The 26,359-nt window shown below is 37.1% G+C and overlaps 3 protein-coding genes and 2 long non-coding RNA genes across 5 annotated transcripts; 1 reads left to right on the top strand and 4 right to left on the bottom strand.

Moving 5' to 3' along the window:
• Positions 1 to 82: 82 nt before the first annotated feature.
• Positions 83 to 2,341, bottom strand: LOC113664262 (solute carrier family 35 member G1). The gene is made up of 3 exons (XM_027179859.2): positions 1,677 to 2,341; positions 1,187 to 1,412; positions 83 to 804 (listed from the first exon to the last, which is right to left on the bottom strand). The coding sequence occupies exons 1-3, from the start codon at positions 2,205 to 2,207 to the stop codon at positions 494 to 496; spliced, it is 1,068 nt and encodes a 355-aa protein (XP_027035660.2). The 5' UTR covers positions 2,208 to 2,341; the 3' UTR covers positions 83 to 493.
• A 1,400-nt stretch (positions 2,342 to 3,741) lies between these two features.
• Positions 3,742 to 9,156, bottom strand: LOC113664260 (uncharacterized). Its single transcript, XR_016182936.1, has 6 exons — positions 9,153 to 9,156; positions 8,600 to 8,651; positions 5,881 to 5,955; positions 5,770 to 5,800; positions 5,630 to 5,652; positions 3,742 to 4,133 (listed from the first exon to the last, which is right to left on the bottom strand). It is a non-coding gene; the product is annotated as an uncharacterized LOC113664260 (long non-coding RNA).
• Positions 7,624 to 19,039, bottom strand: LOC113664258 (uncharacterized). Its single transcript, XM_089193888.1, has 14 exons — positions 18,789 to 19,039; positions 18,607 to 18,692; positions 18,404 to 18,512; positions 18,117 to 18,169; positions 16,113 to 16,236; positions 15,364 to 15,710; positions 14,822 to 14,877; positions 14,643 to 14,701; positions 14,060 to 14,169; positions 13,251 to 13,353; positions 12,383 to 12,633; positions 12,012 to 12,143; positions 11,615 to 11,648; positions 7,624 to 10,903 (listed from the first exon to the last, which is right to left on the bottom strand). The coding sequence occupies exons 1-14, from the start codon at positions 18,814 to 18,816 to the stop codon at positions 9,756 to 9,758; spliced, it is 2,640 nt and encodes an 879-aa protein (XP_089050014.1). The 5' UTR covers positions 18,817 to 19,039; the 3' UTR covers positions 7,624 to 9,755.
• Positions 19,040 to 19,256: 217 nt separating this feature from the next.
• LOC149033957 (uncharacterized) lies at positions 19,257 to 20,238 on the top strand. Its single transcript, XR_016182946.1, has 3 exons — positions 19,257 to 19,294; positions 19,870 to 19,905; positions 20,116 to 20,238. It is a non-coding gene; the product is annotated as an uncharacterized LOC149033957 (long non-coding RNA).
• Positions 20,239 to 21,987: 1,749 nt separating this feature from the next.
• Positions 21,988 to 26,334, bottom strand: LOC113664266 (neuralized-like protein 4). The gene is made up of 3 exons (XM_027179863.2): positions 26,019 to 26,334; positions 24,251 to 24,587; positions 21,988 to 22,528 (listed from the first exon to the last, which is right to left on the bottom strand). Exons 1-3 carry the CDS (start codon positions 26,220 to 26,222, stop codon positions 22,416 to 22,418), a joined length of 654 nt encoding a protein of 217 aa, XP_027035664.2. The 5' UTR covers positions 26,223 to 26,334; the 3' UTR covers positions 21,988 to 22,415.
• Positions 26,335 to 26,359: the final 25 nt, after the last annotated feature.

The raw sequence follows: 26,359 nt of genomic DNA, 5'->3' as shown, positions 1-26,359 counted from the left end.
AAATTCTTGAAAGTGTCTCAAAACCATGTGACCCTTTTGGAACTCAGTGACAGGGGTCATCTGAACTCTAATAAGCAGTAAGGATGTGACAGATTTATTCAAATTGTATCGCCATCATCATGTCTTATTGAAATAACAAAGGTAAGCATTTAGATAATTCCCTTTGTAACAGCAGAAAACTTGAAGAGATTACACTAAGCTGTACCTTCAACGATTTAAACGTGGGCCGCTGGCTTGTAGCTAAGAAAGTTAAGTAAATTTCTTTAATTCATATTCCCCAAGTATGATTAGCATCTAATTCTCCTTATAATATCACCCTTGAATCAAACATTAAGGTTATGAGAATAATGGAAATGATCACCAATTAAAGAAGCTCATGATTGTTAAACAAATTCTCCTTGTCAGCACCTTAGGAAATGTATAGAGAACAGTATGGAGAATATGCATACTGATATAACGAGGTAATGGGTTTAAGTTTAAAAACTCCTTAGCTTCAGTAGCTTTTGGGGATCATTTTCGCATAGAGTTGTTTTTTAACTGTTCCCATCAGGCTTTGCTTCTCTTCAGGTAATTTTCCCTCGCTTTCTTCTACTTCCTTGGTTGGTAAGCATCCGCCTCGTTTCAAAATCACCAGCACATTGCAGCCCAAAACTAACGCCGCGCCTGCGATACTGTAAATATTGGCAGCGTAATCCAAGAACAGGAGCTGTAAAATGAAGGCTAACGCAATGTCCAGGGTGCGCACGAGAGCGACCACGCCTGCCCTCTCTAACTGCAGGGATTTGGTGAGGAGTGCTTGGCCACCTTGAGTAAAGTAGTTGAAACGAATTTTGTTAGAAATCTTTAAGATCGGGTGATCAATAGAAAAATTTACTTGGCACACGGATCCCTCGCCCCTCCGTCCCTTCCCCCCTCATCCCTCTCCTTTCTACCCACTTACCCCACCCCTCCCTTCCAAGCGTTATGAAAAAAGATTGTCTGTCTGGTCAGCCATCCTGGAGGGGAGAGTTGTTAAAAAAACAGGGAAAGTTACTGGTTGGAAAAGGCTGTATATCTGTTTGAAATGGGCACATTTAGCTCATGAACACTGGGCAGAAAGCATACGTTCGAGGTAAATTTAATACTACGTGTAAACAAGTTAAGGTGTAAGGAAGTCTTATTCATCTCAGAGTAAATTTAAACCTACCCAGTCCACACATGCCAAGTCCAAAAAGGAACCACTCGTGCGAGTGGCCACATATGACACTCTGGAAAGAATCAGCTGCAAGGATCGCCCCTGTTGTTAAGACCACGCTGGACAGCCCTACATAGAATACTGGCACCAAAAAGTTGACGCCTTTGAGCTTTCTGATCGCGATCAGCGCAATGGACGTCAAAATAGCACCACACAGAGCAACCAGGCTAGCAGTTATCTACAACAAATAAAATGTTCGGCCGTTAGGTACGTTGCTGTTAAAAATTGTTTCTTTTTTAAAGTTGATTGAGATGTGAAATCGCCAAGAAAAAAAATGGGCCGACACAAACTAAATGACACGCGCGATTTCCTCGCGCGCGCGTAATACTCTAATGTTCTATAATTTGCCAAAGCATGTCGAAGCATTTAACAATTGGATGATAATTCAAAAAATGCAAAAATTAAGTTTGCATTTTTCAATAAATAAAAATCACTATTTTACCTGTTCAAAGTCGCTTTCTTCGTTGGTTGGCTCTGTCTGTCTCGTAAACAAAAACGTTGGTCTAGCTATCAGTACTACGCCTATAAAGCACAAAAATGTTGCCAAAGCGTCGAAAAGGCCCCACGCCTCCCCTAACAAAAAATGCGCCAGTACTCCCGTAAATATGGGAGAAGAAAACACGATAACAGTGGCATCTGCCAGCGGCATGTGCTGGAAAGCGTAAAACTGACAGCACAGCGCCAACGTTCCCGCGATACCGCGAACGCACAAAAATGGCAAATGTTTGGTGTCTTCAAATACTGGGACTTCGCTGTAGATTAGCGGTGGAAGAACAAAAATAACTTGGACTAGACTTCGGAAGAAGACCACTTCTTGAGGCGGAATTTCTCGAAGCAGCTTGACAAACAGCGAAGAAAAAGCGAAAAATACACATGAAGCCATTGCGAAAATCACTCCTAGGGTTCTCCTTAGTGGGGAGAGATCCTCGGTGTTCTCTTTTTCTTCGGCTTTTTTCTTCTTCGGCCGAGACATCTTAAAAATAAATAACTGCAGCCTACTTCTTCCTGCTTCAGCAAACAAACTGTTTTTCAAGAAAAAAAAATTTTTGGTTTACTTGCAGTGATTCGGAATAAGCTTCACCATCAAAATGCAATTGAAAGCAGCGGCAGCATCACGAATTTCATTTCAATAAGTAACTAAAAGATACTTCAATATTCTTTGAAAGCCTGATGTTAAGTTCCCATGAAGATATTTTAAATCGGGTTTTGGAAACAACTGGGGAATTAAAATGCTTTTAAAACTGTGATGCAAAAGTAAGGCAGGTATTACATGGTGTGCTCTTTCAATGACTTCATTTACACCGTACATGAATATCTTCAAAAGATAATTACCTTACTGACTGAGAAGACACCTGTTTTATTTGAGCAAATCTCATCGGGAAATATTGAGGAAAATGAAATTGAACTGGAATAGAACCGTTTTAGGTTTAATTTTTGTGGTAACTGATCGTTGAGTCATGAATACTTGACTTTCTCTGATCTGAGAAATTTCAATTTTTATTTTGTTCAGGAAATGAGACAGATATAACAGAAATCTGTGCACATAAAGAGAAAGTCACCACCAGGTCAGTGCAAGAGTCTTATCCAAATAAAATTTTAAAAATCGCTGATAATAAGTCCGCAAAGATTTCATCGTACAATTCCGCTTGACCAAAAGCTGCCTGAATTCCTCAAGTTGAATCTCTATTAGAAAATTTGCTACTAACCACTATGAGACGCCTCCATCAGTTCGTATTTTGATTTAAACGGAACTGAAGTAGGGACTGGAGATGAGTTTGACGTCCTTGCGCGCACTCTCGCGCACTTTATTAACAGTGCTTGTAATTTTGACCAATTCATCACGCGTTTCGCATTCCCAAATCGAAAATGTATTGATGAAACATGGAATTTTTAATCGATTTAGTACCCAATTTTACGCTTGGTAGTCGTTAGTAGGCTCTAGTCGTGCAGTCACCCTAATATCTGTGTGCATTCTCTCTTCATTGTTTTCTGTACATTTTCTAAGGTGCTGACAAGGAGAATTGGTTTATCAATCAAAAGAATATTTAGTTGGTAATCATTTCCTTTTTTTTCTCATAACCTTACCATATGATGCAGGGATTATACTGCTAGGAGAAATTAGATGCTAGTCACTCTCAGGGGCTAAAGGGTTGATGGATTATGTGGAGAGAAAAGCATAATTCATATATCTTGCACTATCCAGACATTAAACCACATTTCCTTAAAGACTATTTTGGCCAACAAGACTTACGAGGGTTTCTTCAAAATGTCTCAGTCTCAAGCCCCCTATTTAGGCAAACCCTTACCACCTGTGTAAATTGTTAGGTCCATATTGCCCTGTAGGTTTCTTTCCAATCATGAATGTTATGAAGCTGTTGCTATATCCATTTTTCTTTGAAATGATGTTCATCAGAATTGAAATAGATGATATTTCCAGAAAAAAGTTACTTTTCCCCTAACCATTTCATACCCTGTAGAAACCAAATGTAGTAATAAATTGCACAAAATAGAGCAAATGCTACTTTTAATGAATGCTTGTCGAAAGAAAACAAAATTCAACAGAGGGATGGTCAATGATCTTGTCCCCAATGATGGAACCTATCACAGCATTCAGAAGTAATCAAGCCATATCCATTGGATTAAAACATGTTCTTGATGCTCTAACAACATGTTCCATATTAGAGATTGTGTTGTTAAAAATCCAGGAACTTCTCATGCAAAACTTGTTGCAATTGGTGGAGCAATCAAGTCCACTGTTGTAATTCCATAGGTTGAAAGCAATCATGTCTGTCTGAGCACACACAGGTACAGGATATAAACATGGGTCAGGCACCATCCATTCTGCTGAGTCTGTATTTAATTAGATCTTGCTCGCATCTTTCTTCGTTTACGCTTTAACCTGTGGCAAATGAATATTGAAATGATCCCAAAATTATTTCAAACAACCTATTCCCTATCATAAATTTATTACCTGCCATTATGCACCTCGAATAGAGGGGATGGGGACCCCACTTGGACGACCCTGCGTGAATTTGGCATTACCATTTTTTGTTCGTACAAGACAATTATCCACAGTGGATTATTCATCATATGTCAAAATTCCACAAAGTTGCTCCCTTGAACAACCAGATCTTCATGAATTGAAAATAAGAAAGAGGAAACTGGAGTGCATGGTATACAGATTGACTCTTGTATCAGAGATACTCTAAACCATGCTCTAATTGAAAGTCAAGTAAGCCTTACTGAACACTTCACCCTCCAGTCCCACGATCTCATTAGTAACTCTCCTTACTGTCTGCCATACAATTCATATGATGTTGGTTTGGAGAATTTAAAATTGGATCCACCAATAATCCCCTAATTGATGTTTTTCGTTGTTTTTGTTACTATTCTGATTGATATTGTAATGAGAGTGTAAGGAGAAATTTGGTCTGGGTCACAGCTGGGACTTTAAGGGTTAACTTCCCAAAGCAATAGAGATGCCACTACACCCCATGATATCCATCATTACCCAGAAAACAGGTAATGAGAATACTCAAACTTATCAGGGAGTTTTTATCTTGACCTAACACCAAATTCTCATAATAAGCTTACAAGGATATCTTTAAGTTTGCAAGGCAACCAGGTGGACAATCAGACATGGTTTGATACCACTCTGGTTTAAAGATCTTTACTCTTATCTTCTCTTTAAACCAGAGAAGCATCAAACCATGTCTAATTTATGATGAAGTGTGCAGCAGCTAGAGGGGAAAATTAGCAACCAGATCTGGGGAGTTAACTAATTAAATGTATGGGAAAGAGAGAGCAAACAATAGAATACGGTAAAGCCTATTTTCTCACTCGTTTTCCTTCAGAGCACAAGGTAGACTGAAGTGGCCTTACATACTAAACTTCTCACAGACAACTTTACACCTGAACCCATCATCCCAGATCAGCACTTCTACTGAACTAGACTACGCTATTACCCCTTTATACCCTGTTACAAGTTATGAAACAGGCCAACTTATTCCATCATTTGGACCGAAAAAAGCTACACCACAACAAGCCTGCCAATCGTAAAACAAGTCATCAAACTTACGGTTGTAAATAAACTGATTTCGAGCAAAACTTTGTCACCAAGATACGGGTCCTCAGAAGTCCTTTCCGAGTAACAGAGCATAATTTAATTGCCAATGCGTTACACGAGGATGGTGTACTACGAAAGTTTGTTCCAATAGGGATAATATACAATAACAGCTAAAAAAGTGACCTGAGGCGTGTGCAATGTCGCTATATCTCATACGTCTTGTATGCATGGTTTGATTAGAGCGAGATGCGAGTACTATCTTTCACAATTTACTCTAGACAGAACTGCCCTGAATCGTTATCATAAACATGAAAATTACAAGTACTAACCTTCGCATACGCTTCTTCCTCCACTGAAATATCAGAGAAAAATAACAACATGCTATTAAAATTTGTGGTAGCAAACCTCATGCATTCAGAGGACGTCTTTGTCCTTTACAACAAGTATTTTTTGAGCGAACGGTACCTACCTTGTCTCTCATATTGTTGTCCTCTAGTTTTCTGTAAAATAAAGAAACGGATTTGACGCTTAGTTAGTATCGATGGCCTAATAGTAAAGCGATAAACATGGGTTTCTTCACCGTTTCAGGGCACAAACCTTCAAACATGGAGGACGAAAGAGAACCTGCGTAGGGCAACGTGTCCCGTATGTAGTCCTGAAGATTAGATTCCAGGTTACAATCGGTTTTGTTCTAACTCCTCGGCTATGACCCGCCTGCACTGTACTGGAAACTAACACCTTCTTCCATGAAAAGCTTTAGATACTTTCATAGACTTCGCTAGGCCTGACTAGCTTCGGTGATATTTCAGAAAATATAAGTAATCAAAACATTTTTACAAATAAGTAATTACACTGTGCACAACTGCGACAGGAATTCAGAGTATTTATGTTAGTCAGGAGCCCATTACTTATGGGAAAGTGGGTAAGTTTCTATCGTAACTGTGGTATTGCGTCGGTGGGGGAGTGTAACAGGGTAATTTATTATTATCAACTGAGTTTATAGCGTAAATTGGCCACCGTAAAGAGTTTCAAAGCTTTGAGCTTTTAACGTTTTGGGCGTCAGCCCCTCGTCAGAGCGAAATATATCGATTATACTAAATTACATTACATTCTGCTTTGGTTAATGATTGTGGCAATGCAGTTGCAACAGAAGAAGTTCCAGAAGGTTCACAAGTTGCTGTTATTGCCATGCCCTGTCACCCACTGTGGAAAACCGATAAAGGAATAAAAGCTGGCTGTCCAGCGAATTTTGGCTGTCCTGACGTTCAATATAGGCCCACAAGAGAGCATGGGAAATGATTCTCCGATTCCCACAATTCCAACTGATGAGTGATCGGTTCTTAAATAACCTGACTAATTTTCAAGGAAGTACTCAGATTTTTTAGTCTTCTTTTCTTTCCTTGTAGTTGAGAAAAGATTTCGGCACAAAGCAAAGAAATGACATGATCTGATAGCTCCTTATGGGGTCCCACGCTCGCGACGAAACAAAAGAGAACGTCTTTCTCTATTTTTACCAGAAAATTTACCGTCGTTCTTATTCCGTCAATTCAGCTATATGCGCCCAGCTACAGGCTGGACGCATGTCGTACATCGACTTCTGCCTGGTGAAGTCACCGTCAGATAGGGGGGAGTCAGCGGTAGAGCATCGGAGAGCGGAATCTGAAGGTCTGAAGTTCGATTCCACAGGGAACTCAGAATTTTTTCTTCATCCCACGCTCATGACAAGACGAAAAAACACATTTGTTTTGATGCTTTAAAAAGCTCAAAATTTACCATATTTCACGGTAATGTTCCTGACCCAAAAGAATTGAATTTTTTCACTTCCTGACTTGAATTCCTGGGTTTTCTGTTCACTCAAATGACCATATTCGTTGAAAAAATAAATAAAACTGCGAAGAACTGTTTTAAAAGGTTGCATTGGAAATTTCCTCAGCTTCTTTGGTTGTTTGTAGTCTGTTACTCAGACATACTCGGCACAGTCCTTCTCTCTTACTTCGATGTCCTCGAGAGGCCTGGGAGGGGTTAGGCATGAGAAAGGCGACGTTTCGAGTTTTCATCGGTCTCTCGAAAAAATGTCATAGTTTACGGTAACGCCCTGATTTAAACAAGCAGCCGACGACCTAGCGGGGAGAGGGACGAGGTGAAAGTTGGCTGGCCCACACATAGGATACTGGGAAAAGACTGATGGAGCAAAAATTAACAAACGAGTAAGAAACAATTATTACCTTCCAATAACGGTTGTTTACAAGCACCGTCCACCTCAGTAACAAATGATCCACCGTGAAAAATATATCCAATAAAATTTGTTTCCATACGGAATATACCACATTTTCCATTTATTGCCACAACGAGGAACCTTGAATTATAAGTAGTATTCCCGCCATTTGGACCTTTGAAAAAATGTTTGTCAATTTAATAACCATTTATTCTATACTAATAAATGAATTATATATTTGATAATTGCACCTCAGTGTATATTCATACCGGGCCGTGACTGAAGTTGTCACGTAGTTTTTTCCCTTTAACTAAGGAGATGCGTTGCGTGACTTTTCGTCAGAACTACTTTAGGTCCTGTAAGTCACGTCGTGATTAGTGAGTGTATCAAACACCAGTGACGTCACATTAACCCTTAAAACCCCAAGATTGACCAGCATCTAATTTCTCCTTACAGTACTGCTGGTACATCATTTATTAAGACCACAAGAATGGAGGAAATAATTGCCAAAAGAAGCTTGGATTGTTAAACAAATTCTCATAGCCAGTACCAAATGAAAAAAATATAGAACAGTATGGAGAATATAGATACTGATATTAGGGTGTAAAGAGTTAAGGAACGTAAAAATTAAACCTTTCATCCCGAGAACTGATTAATTGTAACTTCTCTTCACAATTTCCATTCATCATCCAGAACACTGATGGCAGACAAACTAAACAAGGTGTTCTTGATGTAACAACAAATTCTCTTAACATATTTACAAAGAAACTTGTAACAGTCAGTGGGGAGAATTACTAATCAGATTCTGGGGGTAATAACCTTAGATACAATAAAAAGTTGCATTCCTCCTTACAAGGTTTTAGTCAAAAAGTCAAGAAAAATATTCCTAATAATCTTTCTTTTATCTCAAGAGATAAGGGGTGAAATTAATTTGAACACCCCAAAAGCCAAAGTGGGACTGATAAACCATAAGATTCTACCATGGCTCAAATTCACTTTGAAAATTCATACTTTCCTTTCCACATTGATTCTGAAGTTAAACATATAAGCTGTCCAAAGAATTTTTTGATTGTCACATTCAAACCTTGCCCTTTGCGACTCTATGCCAATACAGTCCCCATTTACAGTCGGGATGCCTGGAACAGGCCATAATTACAATTTATGTTTAAGGTTAAATTGAATCTTCACTTGAGAATTTCCAACTTCCTTCATGCTCTTCCTTCCTCCCTCTCTATCCCCCCCTTCCATCGCACCCCAGGCTATTGAATAGCATGTCATTTAGGAATATTACAAAAATTTGAGAGGGAGAGAGGAAGCACCAGATAGTCTCTATAATCTTAGATAAGGCAGACTTAGACAGACACACTAACGCTTTAATACCCCATTCACACCGGCAAGACATGTTTATTTTAACTGGGTTTGACTGAACGAATTCAGAAACAGAGAACTGAATTCTGAACTTTCCATAGGATCCAAGTAGTCACAAACTTGTGTTTTCAATGTGCTTAATTTGAAGTCGACTAACATCAGTCTAAGCGGGTTTCTATGAAGAAAAAAGATTTAAACCATGTTTAACAAAACATTTTAAAACATTTTAAAGCTTTGGTGTGAATGGGTTATAACAAACTAAAATTTACCCATTTTTTTTGCAAAACAAGTTGCTCCTACATTTCATGAGTTATAGGTTCTTGACTGTATAGATTCTACATCATTGCACATGCAATAATTCCCCTTTGTCAAAACTCTGTAAATTTAATTGTTGTAAGTTGGACTAATGATTTAGTCAAATTCCCATAGAAGCAGCCAGTTTTAGGATTAATATATATATTTCGACTGAAGTCTATTAATTCATTCAAGTAAACTAAGAGCTAAGAGCAGAGGCCCAAGTTTTCTCGGCTGACTATAGAACATATTTGCAAGACTCCTTTTGTGATTGCAGTAAGAAAAAAGGAAGATTCATACACTGACATTCTATTTGCTGATCAAATTCTCCCTTGAACATAATTTAACAGAAGTCAAATCAGTAAGAACAAAAGGTACCCTTGGAGAAAGGGGACCATTGCATTTGCAACTAACCAACAGCTAATTTAAACTAAAGTTAAACACTTAACACAGCATTTTGACATTAACCTACACAACTCCTACCTTAACAATTTGCAATAACTCAATAATTCAATTTATTTCAAGTTATTCACCTTCTAAAAGGCATAATTTAATAACATTCAGTATGAATGGAAGTGTCATCTACCTATATTAACCTCATTAACTTCTTTCAAGGGTATATAACCATTTGCTCGCGGTGCTCCAGATTTACCTATGTCCTTTTGAAGTTCCTGTGTGCTTTGATTCTCACTTTTAATTTCCTTTTTTTCCTTTTGTACATTCTCTGTTGGTTTCTGGATTTCATTATCAGCCATGCCTTCTTCCTTGCCATGACCTTCCCCAGTTCCATTTTCAGCTGATTTGGTTCCATTTAGCTGCTTCTCAGAGCTAGGCCCATCTTTCTTATCTCTCTGTGTGCCCCTTCTTCTTAAGGGCCTCTCTCTTCTTTGAGGCAGTGCCTCTTTGTTCTTCTCTTCTTCTTTATCTGGAACATGGGCAGGCTCACCATTTAAGCAATGATTACTACTGCTGTCTGCGTGTGTTTCCGCTCCATTCACGACAGGACCCTCAGGTAAAGATGTTTCCTTTTTGACCTCATCAGTCTTTTCAATAGAACCATTTTCCTGGTTTGTACTCTTCTTTGCATCATGATCCCTATTTTCATTGACTGCTGTTTTCGTATCCTCCTTGTCAGGTGAACCTTTATCAACAGGATCATTTTTAATGGGACCATTTTCAAGCTTCTCTCCTGGATCATTCCTCTTGTGGCCCTCTGCCCATTCCCTTCTACCCCTTCTTCTGTCCCTACTGCGAGGCCCATCTTCCCTTCTCATTCTCTGGTTTCTTGGGCGTGAATTTCTGTTTCCTGACTGCACATCTCCCTTAACAGACTCAGGTCGTGGTGTGACAGCTTTATCACTACTCCCTGAGGATTTCAAGCTTTCATCAGCTTCTACTTTTTGCTGATCAAGATCAGTGTTTTGAGCTGCGGGAGTGTCTTTATTCTTTGACCCCTCCGTCTTGTCATTTGGAATTTCAAACCTAGGACTTCTTTGTCTTGCACTCCGTTGATAAGATCTTCTAGAACTCCTATTATATTGGTTATTATATTGCCTATCTCGTTCAGAACCTCTTGCTACAGCTGACTGGTTTTGTCTAGTCCTCTCAGGCTGGTGATTCTGGTCTTTCCTTCTTTGCTGATTTTGTGATGTCTGCTGTTTGCCTGTTATGTGTGAAGCTGAATTGGACCTGTTGTTCTTTTGGTCAGGTGTTCCCTGTTTTTGTCCTTAAAAAAAAAAAAAAGAAATTGTTAAATCACTAGTCATAGACCCAGCCCTTAATTCTTGTGTTAAATTTTCATTGCCAGTAATAATCAATTTGCAATATATCAAATCTTCATCCAATCAATATTGTTTCCCTCTTAAAGTTTTACACCAACTTTTTCTCTTCCCAAACATATACAAAGATAGCAAAGTAACATCTTTGTTCAACCCTTTAACTCCCTTGAGTGATGAAGACAGAATTTCTCCTTACAATATTATCACAATATCAAGCAGACCAGTGATGAGAATAAAGAGGAGATTATTAGTTAATCTGGTACCAAGTTCTCTTAATTAACATCATAAGAATTGTGTGGCAGACAGAATGGAGAATTACTAATGAGATCCATTGCAGGTTACCCATGTCCAACATTTAGTCAGGTTTCCATCAACCTCAAGAGATCAACTTCATCTAAACATGTTAGCCTATCATCATTATTGTAAAAAGCTGGTTTCCAGTAGTGGTGTGAAATAAGTATAAAAGCTAAAAACTACTTAAAATATACATAAGGGAAAAAAAAAAAATGAAACAGTGAAGTTTATTTCCCAAGAACACAACACAATAAACAAGACAGGTCATTAACCCAAACCTCTCCCCTGGAATGCAGCAAGCTAACCCTTAGTAGCTTCTGTCATCCACTTTTCATAAATAAATACTTTAATCTATAATCAAGTACCTTCCATAGGTTCTTCACTGGGTGATGCCAAACCCTGTGAGTCAAAAACAACCAAAGCATTTAACATAATTGTTTGTCCTAGAAAACATGATAATTACAAACTTTTTACAATGATTCTTGCATTCCACAGACACATTTTTTCACTGAAGTATTGGGGCCCTATTAGGGGTTATCTGGATATGACATTTGAGTATAAAATTTGATGGATACCTGATACTTTAATGTGCAAAAAAAATTGCAAAATAAGAGATATTTAAAATAGGTTCCAGGATAATGAACTGGAATTATGAGGATACAATCCACAGGAATTCACAGATTGCAAGATATTTAGGTCAAAAATGAATAAGATACAGATACTCAGGACCCCGCTAATGGGGCCTCAGTGCTGCCAACTTACTTGTTGCTGCTCAGCAGATTGAAGCTTAGACTTTACTTCTTCCTCTTCTTGGAGGGCTTTCTGTGAGGATACCGACTTATCCACACTAGAAGTGGTCATAGGCAGACTACAATTTGTAGGTGATGCCAAACCCTGTAAATCAAAAACAGTAGTAGGCCTTTAACATAATTGATTTTCTCACTAAAGTATTGAGGCTCTATTAGGGGTTATCTGGATATTAGATATTAGAGTAAAAAAATTTGAGGGATGCAGGATAACTTAAAGCAAGAAAAAAAAATTGCAAGATAAGAGATATTTAACAGGGTGCAAGATATTCAGGTCAAAAATTAATAAAATACAGGATACTCTGGCATCCGCTAATGGGGACTTACTTGTTGCCGCAGAGAAGCTTGAAGCTTTGCATTCAGTTCTGCCAATTCTTGGAGGGTTTTTTGTGAGCATACAGACTCCTCCACACCAGAAGTGGTGACAGGTACACTGCCATTTGTAGGAGCTGATGGCAGTGGTGGCTTGAGTGAAGAAACATTTTCAGCTTTCTTATTGTTGTTCCTCTCCACTTTCTTCATAGGTAGTGATGGAGGGTTTAATGTTACCGGGCTGTAACAACTCTTTATAGGAACAACTATCAGTGACAAAAGACACAAACAAGCAAGTAAATAAAAACGATTGAAAAGTATGCAAAGGAGAAAATAAAAAAGATTGGCTATGCTACACAACCTAATAAAGTTGACTCCTGTTATTACAGACACCCTAACAGTTGAGGGTGTAATATTGAGAGACAATAGCTGGGGCTAATAAATCTGAAAAGATCCAGTGGCAAGCAGAAAAACTCTCATGTTTGCACCCAATTGAAGAATGGTTTCTTTATTTGCCTTTATCATAATGTTGCTTTATATTATGCAAGTCAGGATTTTGGATAAAGTACTTAGGTGTGTGCACTGTAGTGAGAGAAAAAGCAAGTGAAAAGTCATGCTGGGGGGCATGAAAGTGTCTACATTTCTGCTACTGTGAGAGACTGTAGTAACAGGAATTTGTATCAGTCATTTCTTTCTGCATTTTACTGGGGGACTAGTCTTTGTCTGCAATGGCAAGGTGTCTGTGATAGCAAGATGTCCAATTTGTGTAAAGTTCAGTGAAAATGACATGTACTGGACCCAAGGCAACAATAAAATTGATTTGTAAATATGCATTCTTGATAACCACATCAAGTATCCATGAGAAAATCAAGATATTTCTTACCTTCACCAAAATTGGCAATCATTGATAGCAGCTGATCTTTGTCTGCCACAAAACGAGTAGTTCTGGCAAGCTCCTCATCAATTTTACGCTCCGTGACAAAATTCTAGTAAAAGTGTAAATTGCTCACAGTGAAAAACAACATCTTACAAAGACATCAACTTTATATCAACTCTCCAGCCTTGACTTCCAAAGTTGCCTTCATATTAACACTACTTAAGCTCACTGCCTTGAAAAAAAATATATTTTATGTTCAGTTTACCAGATCCAACTGTCAACAGGAAGAAAAGAAGGGATTAAAAAAAAGGAAATTAAAATTTGCATTTGTACTGTGTATGATATTAGTTTGGAGAAACTGGTACTGGATCAACTTATAATCCCCTGATTGATATTTCTCTTTATTCTCATCACTTCTCTGCTTGGTATTGTATTGCAGTTGTAAGGAGAAATTCTTTCTTGGTCACTCAAGGGAATTGAAGAGTGATACCTTACTTGCCATAATTTTATGCCCTTCCTTTTTTAATCATAATCTTCCACATGTGTCTTAACCCTTTAAGTCCTGTGAGTGACCAAGACAGAATTTCTCCTTCTTATATCTAATCAATATCATGCAGAGAAGTAATGAGAATAAAAAAAAATATCAATTATGGGATTCCTAATTGATCCAATACCAAATTCTCCAAATTAACTTGATGAGAATCATTTGGCAAACAGTAAGGAGAATTACTGATGAGATCTTGGGAGTTAAAGGGTTAAGAATCATAGACAAATCCTATGTGGTATAATTTTTTCGGTTTGCTATTCAATCTCACCTTTATTTCACTCCTTAATTGTGTAACTTCTACCTCGTGCATCCCTCCTACTCGGTCAGATTTAAGTTTTAATGCTGCTGCATTTTCCTGTCTCTGTTCCAACAAATCAACTGCAAAGAATCAGACATGTTTTTAATTATGTCACAAGAAGCATTAGCAAATTTTGGTAGCCCTTTAACTCCCATGAGTGACCAAGACAGAATTTCTCCTCAAAATATCAATACAATAACAACCAGGTAAGTGATGAGAATAAAGGAAAATGTCAATTTGGGGATAATTAGTTGATCCAGTAGTAAATTCCCTGAACTAATATTGTAAGAATTGTATGGTTGACAGTAAGGAGAATTACAAATTTGATGTGGGAGTTAAATGGGTAGTTCAAATTTTGATCAGTGGACTATTCTGCAGTATATGTCTGACACAAAAGTTTTACCCCTTATCATTGTGATGCAATAAAACTAAGTTTGATTGTAGGTCATTACAATAAGTTAACAACTAATTAATTCAAATCATGTGATCATTTTATTCACAGATTGCCAGTAAACAAAAACCCTGAATATTAAGTCAAAAATGGGCAACCTACCTGCCTGCTTTTTAAATTCAGCCATTTGACCAAGAAGATGAGCTTCCCTGTTGTTCAAACTGTGTAACATTCATAAAAAATGTTAGTTTCACCAATTTACAAGTAAACATTTATAAATATATCATACAATGATTACACCGACAAACAAAAGTTTTCAAGACATCCGTAACCCAACTTACCATTGCCGTAACTCTTGAAATATCTGAGAAATTGACTTAGTGGACTTTTCACATTCCTGAGAAAAGAATTTTTCAGACAATTGTCAGGCAGGTGAGAGATGAAAAGGGAAAAATTCCAATGAAGCAAAACTTTATAGATGGATCTTGGAACAAAAAGCGTTTCAGAAGGCATATCCTTGTGCTCTTTCACTCAACCCTTCAATTCCCATAATCTGATTGTTAATTCTCCCCTCCAGCTGCTACACCTTTCCTTGTAAATTAGTTATGAGAATTTAGTTTTAGATCAAGACATCAACTTCTACCCTCCTCTTTGCCATATATTTAACCCCTAAACTCCCAAGATATGGTTGTTAATTCTCCCTTCTAGTTGCTGCACACTTTCTTGTAAACAAGTTACGAGAATTTGGTCTTAAGTCAAGATAAAAACCTTCCTTATGAGTTTAAGTATTCTCATTAACTGTTTCTTGGATAATGTATGCATTTCATAAGGAGAACTTAATCATGCTAATCACTCTTAGGAGTTAAGGGTTGAGACTATTTACCTCCTCTAGGAGAAGTTGAAAGCGTGGAAGTGAAACACTGGAGCGTTGCAAATCCTTTACTGTTTTCTTGAGAGCATCAGGACCAGTAGAGATTGACCTCTCAACCTTTAAATTTGAGTGGTTGGTCTGACCAGAGGAACCTGGTGTATGCTTCAAGGTGGCCTGAGTACCTTGTGAGGAATCTGCAGGCTGGTCAGAGTTAGAGGAAGGAAGGGAGACTTCAGAGCATGATGATGATGAAGGTGGATGAAGGAGCAGAGGGTCCAAAGATTGGGGAACACATTTCAGAGTGGCTGACTCAGCATGCATTGGCTTTTTGCCATTTTCTTCTGGTGTGACTGGTGCATCTGGGAAAAGAAAAACGATTCCTGATTAACATTTCACAGCTTTTCTCTCCCATGAGAGGTCAAAGTCTCCTTACATTTTAACTAATGACAGCCTCAAACAGACAAGTAACAAAGAGTAAGAAATATTGAGTAATATGAACAAGGTGAAGATCTGTCTATATGGCCTTGAGCACAGTGAAGTGAAAACAAGAAAAGAAACATGAGACAAGTTTATCCCAATGTTATTTCTCTACATGGATACCAAAACCATACAGACCATGTAATATTATGTAACCTCACCCTCAGATACAATACTTGTATTATTCCAAAACAATTTTTTTAAATGCAAAATTATTTTGGAGGGCTTTTTATTTCCCTAGCAAAGTCTAAAAATCTCTTTTATCTCCATTACATGGACAATACCTTCAAGGCTGTTTTGATTCAGTTGTGAAACTTTCTCATTGTTCTCTTTTATCACAGCAACATCTGATGTTTCTGGATCATTTGTTTTTGCCTGCTTTTTCCTGTTCCTTTTCTTTCTGGCACTCTGCAAGGAAAATAACAATTTTACTAAAGGTGACAAGTAGGTTGGTGCAGGAACAAATGCAGATAAAGAATGAAATAAATTCATTAGTAAATAGAATAAGGAAGATGGTAAGTTTTGAGCTTGGTAGAGAAATGGAGAGAGATGTTTTCATGTCTTGTCACAAGCGTGGGATGAAGAAAAAATTCTAAGTCCCCATGAAGGAGGAATTGAACCCCAGAACTTTGGATTCTGTGCCCTGATGCTCAACCACTGAGCCACATAGACACTATGGTGAGCAAGGCCCATCACAAAGTTCATATATGACACACATCCTTTATACTGCGAGGATCAGCAAGGTCGTTAGCATCATGTTTTTTTTAAAGAATAAGACAGATGGTAAGTTTTAAATAGGAATAAGAGAACAAAGGAAGCCCATGTCTACCCACTTTTTGCATTAAAAGGAAAAAGAAGACAAATGCAGTGGCATTAATGCATGGTTACAAGTTAAGTGTAGTTTAGATGACTATGCCGAAAAAATAGACAAACAAAATTGACTTCATGATTGCTTGAAAGTGAGAAAAACCTTTTGACTTGAAAACTATATATATTCCAAAATGCACCATATGGCAACAGATTGTATTTGAATTTTCAAAATTTAACCCTTTAACCCCCAAGATCTGATTGGTAATTCTCTTCTCTAGCTGCTACACATATCCTTGTAGATTAGTTATGAGAATTTGGTTGTTAGATCAAGACAACAACTTCTACCTAAAAAGTTTGAATATTCTCATTAGCTGTTTACTGAATAATGTAAGTATGTTATTGGGAGAAGTTTCATATTGATCACTTCTAGGAGTTAAAGGGTTTAGGGAAGGATGACTCTTGATTCCCTTTCAGCCTATTATAACCCTTTAACTCCCATGAGTGACCAAGACAGAATTTCTCCTTACAATATCAATACAATATCAAGCAGACAAATGATGAGAATAAAGAAAAATATCAAATAGGGAATTATAAGTTGATAAAAATAAAATTCTCCAAACTAACATCACAAGAACTGTATGGCAGACAGTAAGAAAAGTTACTGAAGAGATTTTGGGAGTAAAAGGGGGGATATACCACAATTACTGCTGTTAATGGACCCCATCACTTAAAAATTTGTTGCAAAGGCCTGATATTGACCTTAAAATAGTAAAAAATACCATGGTTGTGTTGTTGGAATTGTGAGACCTATAACCGATGCCTGCTTGAATCTAAGCAGAAAAAAGGGTCACCAGAAGGTAACCATTATTATGTCATTCAGAGAAACCAACATGGCTCTAAAAAATTTCAACCGACGAATCGCTCTTTTATTCCCTTATCTGGAGCATCGACCTCAGCGCCCCAAAGGAGCTATTATATTTCGTAATTCGACCAATTCCGGAAGTTGCTGACGATGGAAAACCTTCGTTTTCTTAACGGGTTTTACAAGGCATCTGATTAATACTTCAATCGTTCGTAACATGAAACTTTGATCAGTGTATTGAGACGTAGATTGATTAGCGATGGCCCAAGATTGCATACCGTAGTAGATTTCTTCGAAGCGAGGGAGTAATGCGCATTGCAAGACACCCAGATTTTCCGGCAGAGAGGAAAGTGAATACCTCAACTGACGTTTCATTTTGTTTCGGGCACTTTATTAGCTTAGAAATGCTGAAGAAATCTATAGCGAAAAAAAACCAGAGACAAGACTCCCTAATCACTGAGGAAAATCGTCTTAAAATTCATCTGAACTTAGATATCGAGTGACCCATTTAAATATTTAATACAAACTTTAACATCGCAGTGACGTGACAAAAATTATTCATAAACCTGAAAAAAAATTATTTAAAAAGCGGCAAAAAGTTATTTCAATTTCTTACTTTTGACTTCTTTCCCTGGGTATTCCACTCTTTTAAGAGGTTATCGGCTTCTCCTAAAAGACAAGGAATTACATGAGAATATATCGACGAAAATTGTTGGAATTTAACATTCTTCTATGCGTAGAAACGGAGTGTTCTTGTGTCCACAGCGACTGATACTTTCCAAGTTTTGTTTCGCTTTTTGAAAATAAGCTCTCCTGTTTCGTATCAAATCGCAACTACCCATCTTAAGTTTCGACTCTCTCTGTTTCAAACCGTTCGTTTAGGAAAACGAAAAAAAATCCCACCGTTGGTAAAGCAGGCGATAGCAGCTTCGACGTCGTAATCACAGGACTGCAGAACCAAAGTTATGTCATCTTTACTTCGGAACGGGAAAGCTTCGCGGATGAAGCCAATCTGTAATGACAGCAACATGTAAACGTAAGAGGCACAGAATAAATCTAGATTTATTCACGGGTCAGCTAAATACGATGACTGACAAAGAACTTACTTCGGTCTTAGCATTAACGGAACTCCGTTCGGCGAAATTCAAGTCTGCAAGAACTCGACCACTTCGAGTGTCGAAGAAGTCCTTTCCTAGAACGCAAAGGGCATGAAATATGGTTTCAAATTTCCACCCCAAGTTTTCTACGAGAACGATCCTATTTCTTAGTAAATGGGAATTTTACGAACCTTGTTTCGCGGAGACTTTCTTCGCCATTTTCTTGCGGGGATATCGCCACCGGTGTAAGCGGTCTAACTTACAACTGCTGAGACCAGAAAACTTGCCGCTTTGATTGACAGAACAATTCTCCTTTCCAATCGATAATAAGAGTATTTCTTTCGATCAGCCCACATGAATTATTGATTTCCAAACCCCGCCGGCATCGTTGCTTTCTTGTATTTAAACGTTCCACAGAGTGTAAGAAATGATTCTTCAAAATGACAGGAGCAATTTTTTAATCATTACCAGAACATTCTGGGAAGAAAAAAATTCTAAAATTTATTTAATAAGTATTTTCTCATTACCAGTCTGGTTGTCATGTCAGCTGAGTTTGCAAGACACCTACTGCGTTTACCTTAACTGTTAGGTTCTTTGTTCCAATCACGGCATTCTTTTTCAGATGATCGTCTTACAAACAAGCAGATTCCATCTTCCCAAAACAAACAATCCCGTTTACAAGAACAAAATATGTAAGGTGATTTTATGAATTATTTACATCAATGACCCTTTTGTTCAATACACTGATTTACGCAGTACGCTGATAGAAGGAAATCAATCATCATTGTGTATGCTGCATACCATGAACTACTATATTTATCACAGCACGTAAATTGAATTATTTCTTTAAAAAACTTACTTTCGGATGAAAAACTTTCTCTATTGTCAAATTATTTTCATTAAGATTCGCTGGATAATTACATGTTTTATTTTCTACACCTTCGCGTGACCTGAAACACATGACTGGTGGTCTTCACACTTGAGAAAGCACAAACGATAACGCAAGATTCTTATCGTAGAATTTTTTCTATCTCAAACAAAGAAATTCAAGTGATCAAACCATTTTAATAATCTTTTGCTATTCTCTTCAAATAAAGGCGTAAAATCGTTTCTGAGTGATGTTATACTTTTCACTTTCTAAATTGCCATACCGTTTTGATGGAAAGCGGGCTTTCTTAGTTGCGTTTCTAGATAAATAGTTTCTCTGTTGGAAATCGCTTGCCCTAGCTATATCTTATAACATTTATTTTATCTCTGCTACATCACCGTTAGATGGTTAACCCGCAATGACCCACAAGTCAAAGAGAGGTTTGTATGTTGCAACTTGCTACCATAAAAATTCGTTTAATTGATGTGGCCTCCTTCAAAATGGTTAAGGAAATCGATAAATTTTTAATAGACACAGCAGGACCCAAATTGTGTCACAGGGTCACCAGTGTCAAAAGCCAAACCACAAGTACAGCATGTTTTTATTATTATTATAATTATTGCTATTGTTTTCTTGTTGTTTTTTTAAAGATACATGAAACAACATTTGTGAGGTGGCCCATTCTGTAATCTGTACAATTCTATCAGCTTCACAATACAGCTGCTACTCCCTAGAACATTCAGATGAAGAAAATACTAAACTGCATTCTGAATAGAGAGTTTTCAGAGGTGATCTTTAACCCACTCTCTTCTCTCAGTATAAAACCCTATTGAATAAATTTCAGTTGTTCTGATTTGCTGAACAATGCCTGCTCAAATAGGTTCCTTGTGCAAATTGTAGAAGATAAAAATATTTGGTGTAAACACCTCCGCTGAATGGATTTAGTTGAAATTTTGCCTTTGCACCTCTGTTTTAAGCTCTGCATGAGTAAGTCCCTTCCCTCTTGTGATGTGTTCCAGTCATTAACACCCTCCCTACAATTCATGAATGGTTAGCAATAATATACATTTTTTTGATATGGTTAACATACAACTTCTCCCAACAATATCTATACATTATCCAGCAAACAGGTGATAAGAATATTCAAACATATGACATAAAAGTTGTTTCCTTGATCAAAAACCAAATTTTCAGAACTAATATACAAGGAAATGTGTAGCAGCTGGAAGGGAAAATTAACAATCAGATCTTGGGAATGTAAGGGTTGGAGGGGAATTCCTGTCACATGATGTGTGCTCAGCCTGTAAGGTAGGAAGTTTCCCGTTTTCTTAATAGAAGTCAGCTATGGTTAACCAGAGTCATCTGAAGTCCCACTGCATGAAAACCACAAACCATAGACTGAATTGATGGACAGAATGCTCGAAGGATAAAAATTTCAACAATTACTGAAAATGAACTGCTGTCACTTTCTTGTTAGTATTTTATGGAGAGTATGACAATGCAAAGTCTATGGCAAAAATGATACGACTGAAATTCAATTGATGTTTTTAGTTGGTATTGCAACCCAGGTTAGTGTTGAATACAATGTTAGTACACTACTGTAAATTAGGTGAGTATGGAAATTTCCTAGCAGCTTCCAAAGAATAAAAAACAGACATCTTATACTGAGATCGAGGTCTATACTGTAAGTTGCAGGCCAAGTTTTTCTTGCTCAGATTTATGGCCCTGGCATGAAGTGTGTAGGCCATAAACCAGAGCCAAATAAAACAGGGTTCTGTAGCTTACGGTATGGACTGAAAAATCAAGGTTAGTAACTACAGATATTTAGAGAAAGATATTTTTTTGTCTTGTCTGGAGTGTGGGAAAAAGAAAAAATTCTAAGGCCTTATGAGAGATCAAACCTCAGACCTTTGGATTCCGCGCTGAGGTTCAATTCCTCAGACTCACAATTTTTTCTTTGTTCCATGCTAATGATAAGACAAAAAATATCTTTCCCTACTTATTTATCAAGCTCAAAACTTGCCTTCTCTCTTACTCTAAAGATACTTATTATATCACTGTGTTCATAGAAAGAAGGAAGATTTCAGTTCAAACAAACATTGTGTTTAATCTAAAAGGGCCATTACTGAAGGGCTTGTTCAAGTAAGTAAGAACCACAGTAAATGGTTTGAACACGGGGGTAACATGTAATAGTGTAGTTTGATCGTCCGGGTGAGTGTAGTCCTGAGAAGGACTCTTGTTGGTAGTGGTGACTGACATTTCGACAACCTGAGCGGAAGTCATCATCAGAGTCAAGCTTCCAAAGTGACACTGATGATGACTTCTGCTCAGGTTATCGAAACGTCAGCCACCACTACCGACAACAGTCCTTCTCAGGACTACACTCACCCGGATGCTCAAACTACACTATTACAAGTAAGAACTGTAACCCAGATGATATTGTTATGAACACCTTATTATATTGCTTTTTGCAAAAGTTAGCCTACAACAAAAATGATACTATACAAAACAATTGACTCAAATGGGGTTGACAAGATGTTACTTTATTTCAATTTGTCACTTTGTGTGCCAGGGCATTATAAAAGCAACCTGCAAGATGTTATGAACTAATAACTCAATTGAAAGTTGTCTAGAAAAGTTCTTCCACATGTCTTTTTTTTTGGGGGGGGGGGGAGGGGGTGATGTTAAAAAAGACAAATGAAACTTCAAATAACTGTAATTAATCAACAAGTATACAGGGTGATGTTTACTAAGGAAAAATATGCTTATTAATAGCAATATAGCGAAGCGATTTTTCTTTGAAAAAAAAAAATGACAATAAAAATTCACATCTTGAGCAGCTGGCAAACAGCTACTTAACTATGAAGTATGAGACTGTCCAAGGTTTGCTTTTCTAGTCAACAGTTTATACAATTTACTATATGCACTATTATTGAACATAACTACAACACTATTCTTGTAAAAAGTCTATAAGAATCTTTGGAATAGGTAATTTTAAAAGCTTCTCTTTATCCTTCACCCATTTCAATACTTCAGTCTTGCAAAGTTCTTCTAATGTTGCCACTATATAGTTTAAAAAAAAAGGAAACAAAATAAAAATATTATGCAGAGATATCAACCTATAAAATTCTGAAATCCAGGCTCTAGTTGTTCAAAGAGTGGACTAAACTATCGGCTAGATAAATCTCTATCTAGTGGATTATGACGCATATTTTGTTAACACTAATCCACTAGATAGCAACTTAACAGTTGGATAGCGTTACCTACTTTTCAAACAACTGAAATAGCTCATGTATATATATATATATATTTGAGGATTGCATCTCCACCCCATCTATATTTTTCAGTAATTTGACTACTATATTTCTGTCTCCTCTGATAAAATGTGAGAACACAATTCAAAACAGGAACACAATTAACAAAAGTACAACATTCAAAAGAGAAGATATTTGTTTGTCTCGCTAGTATGTAGTCAGTTTAGATGTGGATGCAACATTTTGACTGCATACTGCTAGTCTTCTTCAGGCAATGAGAGCAGCTGACTTTGTTACATAGAGTACCTTCCTATCTTTTCACCCCTTTAATCCCTAGGAGTGACTAGTTTATAAATCCTCCTTACAGTACCACCCTTCAATCAAATGTCATGAGAATAACAGATATGATCACCAATTTAAGAAGCTCCTGAATTCCCCTTGTCAGTACCAAAAAAAAGTTAACCCTTTAAATTAAATCCCAGATCAAATTTGTAACTCTCATTGCTGTCAAACATACAATTCTAACAATGTGAATGAAAGTGATCCTCACAGTAATGTGCACTACTTAGGCAGTAGTGAAAATAAGGCCTGAAAAAAATTCAGGCCTGTACGGGATTTTTTTTTTCTTTTCAGGCCTTATTTTCACTACTGCCTAAGTAGTGCACATTACTGCAAGGATCACTTTCATTCACGTCTTTATCCGCAGTTCAAATATATGACTTTCATATATTCTTAACCATTTAATTCTAACAATGATAGTTCAGAGAATTTAGTATTGGATCAACTAATGATCCCCTGATTTTTTTTCTTTATTCTCAATACTTTTCTGGTTGATATTGTATTGATATTGTAAGGAGAAATTCTGTCTTGATCACTCATGGGAGTTTATGGGTTAAAAAGAGAAGAGACTGGAGAATATGAATACCAATCCTAGGATAAAGAGGGTTAAAAAAAATCCCACAGCCAAACTTTTTGGTTGTTAAAACTCCAGTTACTATCTAAACCATAATCCCATTTCAGAACATCCCTGACCCCATTTTTCTCCCAGAGGTGATCAACAATTAACTTCTCCCAATAATATCCATATATCATCCAACAAACATGTAATGAGAATACTCTAACTTATCAGGTAGAAATTACCTTGATCTAACACCAAATTCTCATTACATTACAATATAAGAGGAAATGTGTAGCAGCTATAGGGGAGAATTAACAATCAGATCTTGGGAGTTAACCCTTTCACTCCCACAAGTGACCAAGACAGAATTTCTCCTTACAATATCAATACAATATCAAGCAGGCAGGTGATGAGAATAGAGAAGAATATCAATTATGGGATTATTAGTTGATCCAACACCAAATTCTCTGAACTAACATCATAAGAATTGTATGGTAGATAGTAAGGAGAATTACTAATTGGATCTTGGGAGTGAAAGAGTTAAAAGTTTAATCAAGTCACTCAATTAAACATACATTAATTTCAAGTTCAAACCATTCATTGTAAATTAAATTACTCAGTATACATTCCTACCTCCAAAGTACTTTACAGACACCTGTTTTGTCCTTCCATAAACATCAAATACAGCATAAATATCCTTTTTTAAAGGTATTTGAGTCATTGCAGCTCCTTGATTAAGTCCATTTACATAATAATTCAAGTTCCCATTGCCAGTCACTTGAACTCCTAAAACGTCGTTAACTTTTAGCGAGTGAATACTGAAATTATATTCTTTTTCTATCTCCCCATTGTGGATACGAGTTCCAGATAACATCCAGTAATCCTGATGATCAGCAGTAAACAAATCTGTTGCTGCTCGTACTATATTTGTGGAGGGACAGTTAGGATTGCATGTTGTTATTCCAAATCTCTGCATGATAAAAAAAATGTCAATCAGTTTTGATTCCTGAGAGCATCTAATTTCTCCTTACAATATCACTGCTGAATCACATATTAAGGTCTTGAAGAAAAAAAAAAAGGAAATGATCAGAAACTAAAGAAGCTCTTCATTGTAAATTGCCAGCACCAGAGGGATTAAATGGAGAACAGTGTGCACAATACGCATACTGATGCTCAGGTGTAAAGAGTTAGCCCTTTTACCCTTTCACTCCCACAAGTGACCAAGACAGAATTTCTCCTTACAATATCAATACAATATCAAGCAGGTAGGGGATGAGAATAGAGAAGAATATCAATTATGGGATTATTAGTTGATCCAATACCAAATTCTCTGAACTAACATCATAAGAATTGTATGGCAGATAGTAAGGAGAATTACTAATCTGATCTTGGGAGTGAAAAGGTTAACTCCCAGAAGTGATGAACATGCAACTTCTCCCTATAATATCCATTCATTTAATCCAACAAACAGGTGATGAAACTACTCAAATTTATCCGGTAGAAGTTGTTACCTATATCTAACACCAAATTCTCCTAACTGATTCACAATGAAAAGTGTGGCCGCTAGAGAGGAGAATTAATAGTCAGATCTTGGGAGTTAAGGGGTTAACCTTTAAAGCTCCATGGTAAAAATCAATTCTCACTTCCTTGTTGGCCTGCTAGCAAGCTTTCTTGCAGGTTGTAAGAATCTCTCAAGAGCTTGCTTGCAGGGTACTTACAAGTGATCTCTTTTGATTTCCCTCTTCATCCATTATTAGTCATCAGGAAATTGTTTTGCTATGACGTGATCATTTCCTTGATTCTCATGAAAATGTATTAATACAGTGGGAGAAATTAGATGGTGATTACTTTGGGACTTCTGGGGTTAAATAATGACCATAATACTTTATGATGACAATAATGAGAGGGCTGCCAACAGCGCCAAGCCTCTTATTCTTTTAATTTGTATGCAGCTGGTTTTGATGTCTAAATGAAACAAAAAGATCCCTACAAACAAATATGTTGAAAAATGTAGTTAAATGTACTTATCATTTCTTTTTATTTCCGAAAAAAAAAAGAGAAAGTGAAATAAAAATTAAGAAGTAATTCATACATAGTTTACAGAAATTTTATAATACATATCCCAATTATGCGATTGGTTTGGCAGATTCATTCAGATAGATTCTAGTGTACTACTCGACCTGAGATATTTCTCGTAGATTATGAAGCAAGGAAGGCTAAACATATTTAAGGATCGAAGATAAAAACAGATGCATGTAGATCCTACCTTCTCGAAGTTTTACAATGTAATATAAAGCTATTCAATGAGAATTAAATTATCATGATGTCTCTCCCTCTCAGTGTTTTATTAATCAAAATTACTTAGTAGTTGTCCTATACAATTAATTTCACCCTTACATACCAGAGATCCTGCCCATTTTGATTCCAATTCTTCGATTTTGAGCTGAAAAATCTCCCCAATGTGCAAAGGCCTATCACTAAATACCATTCCATGGTCATATGTATCACCCTCTCTGGCAGCCCTACGTTTGTCACTAGTAAGTGTTATATTACGCCCGCGCTTATCGTGCAAACCTATAATCCATTTCTCCGGAAGAACAGGCATTAATGTTGTTTTTTTCCCAGTCAAAAATACGTTGAAAACTTCGAAATCTCCACGCAGAACATCATGTGTTTACGTACTCGGTAGAAGACGCTGTGGCATGAGCTCTTATGGAGACTGGGGACAAGACGGAGACGTCA

This window comes from Pocillopora damicornis, chromosome 14, assembly GCF_964200805.1.
Source record: "Pocillopora damicornis chromosome 14, jaPocDami1.2, whole genome shotgun sequence".
Taxonomy (NCBI): domain Eukaryota; kingdom Metazoa; phylum Cnidaria; class Anthozoa; order Scleractinia; family Pocilloporidae; genus Pocillopora; species Pocillopora damicornis.
Note: the sequence above shows the minus strand (reverse complement) of the source record. Positions and strands in the feature narration are given on the sequence as shown.

Coding starts and splice junctions, on each gene's coding strand:
- LOC113664266 (XM_027179863.2), bottom strand. CDS start 26,222: ATGCCTGTTCTTCCGGAGAAATGGATTATAGGTTTGCACGATAAGCGC. Junction 24,588..26,018: donor CAAAATGGGCAGGATCTCTG/GTATGTAAGGGT, acceptor TTTATCATGCAG/AGATTTGGAATAACAACATG. Junction 22,529..24,250: donor GTCTGTAAAGTACTTTGGAG/GTAGGAATGTAT, acceptor TAAACTATATAG/TGGCAACATTAGAAGAACTT.
- LOC113664262 (XM_027179859.2), bottom strand. CDS start 2,207: ATGTCTCGGCCGAAGAAGAAAAAAGCCGAAGAAAAAGAGAACACCGAG. Junction 1,413..1,676: donor AAGAAAGCGACTTTGAACAG/GTAAAATAGTGA, acceptor TATTTGTTGTAG/ATAACTGCTAGCCTGGTTGC. Junction 805..1,186: donor ACTTGGCATGTGTGGACTGG/GTAGGTTTAAAT, acceptor ACTTTACTCAAG/GTGGCCAAGCACTCCTCACC.
- LOC113664258 (XM_089193888.1), bottom strand. CDS start 18,816: ATGGCGAAGAAAGTCTCCGCGAAACAAG. Junction 12,634..13,250: donor GATTGCCAATTTTGGTGAAG/GTAAGAAATATC, acceptor TGTCACTGATAG/TTGTTCCTATAAAGAGTTGT. Junction 10,904..11,614: donor CAGTGAAGAACCTATGGAAG/GTACTTGATTAT, acceptor TTTTTTTTTAAG/GACAAAAACAGGGAACACCT.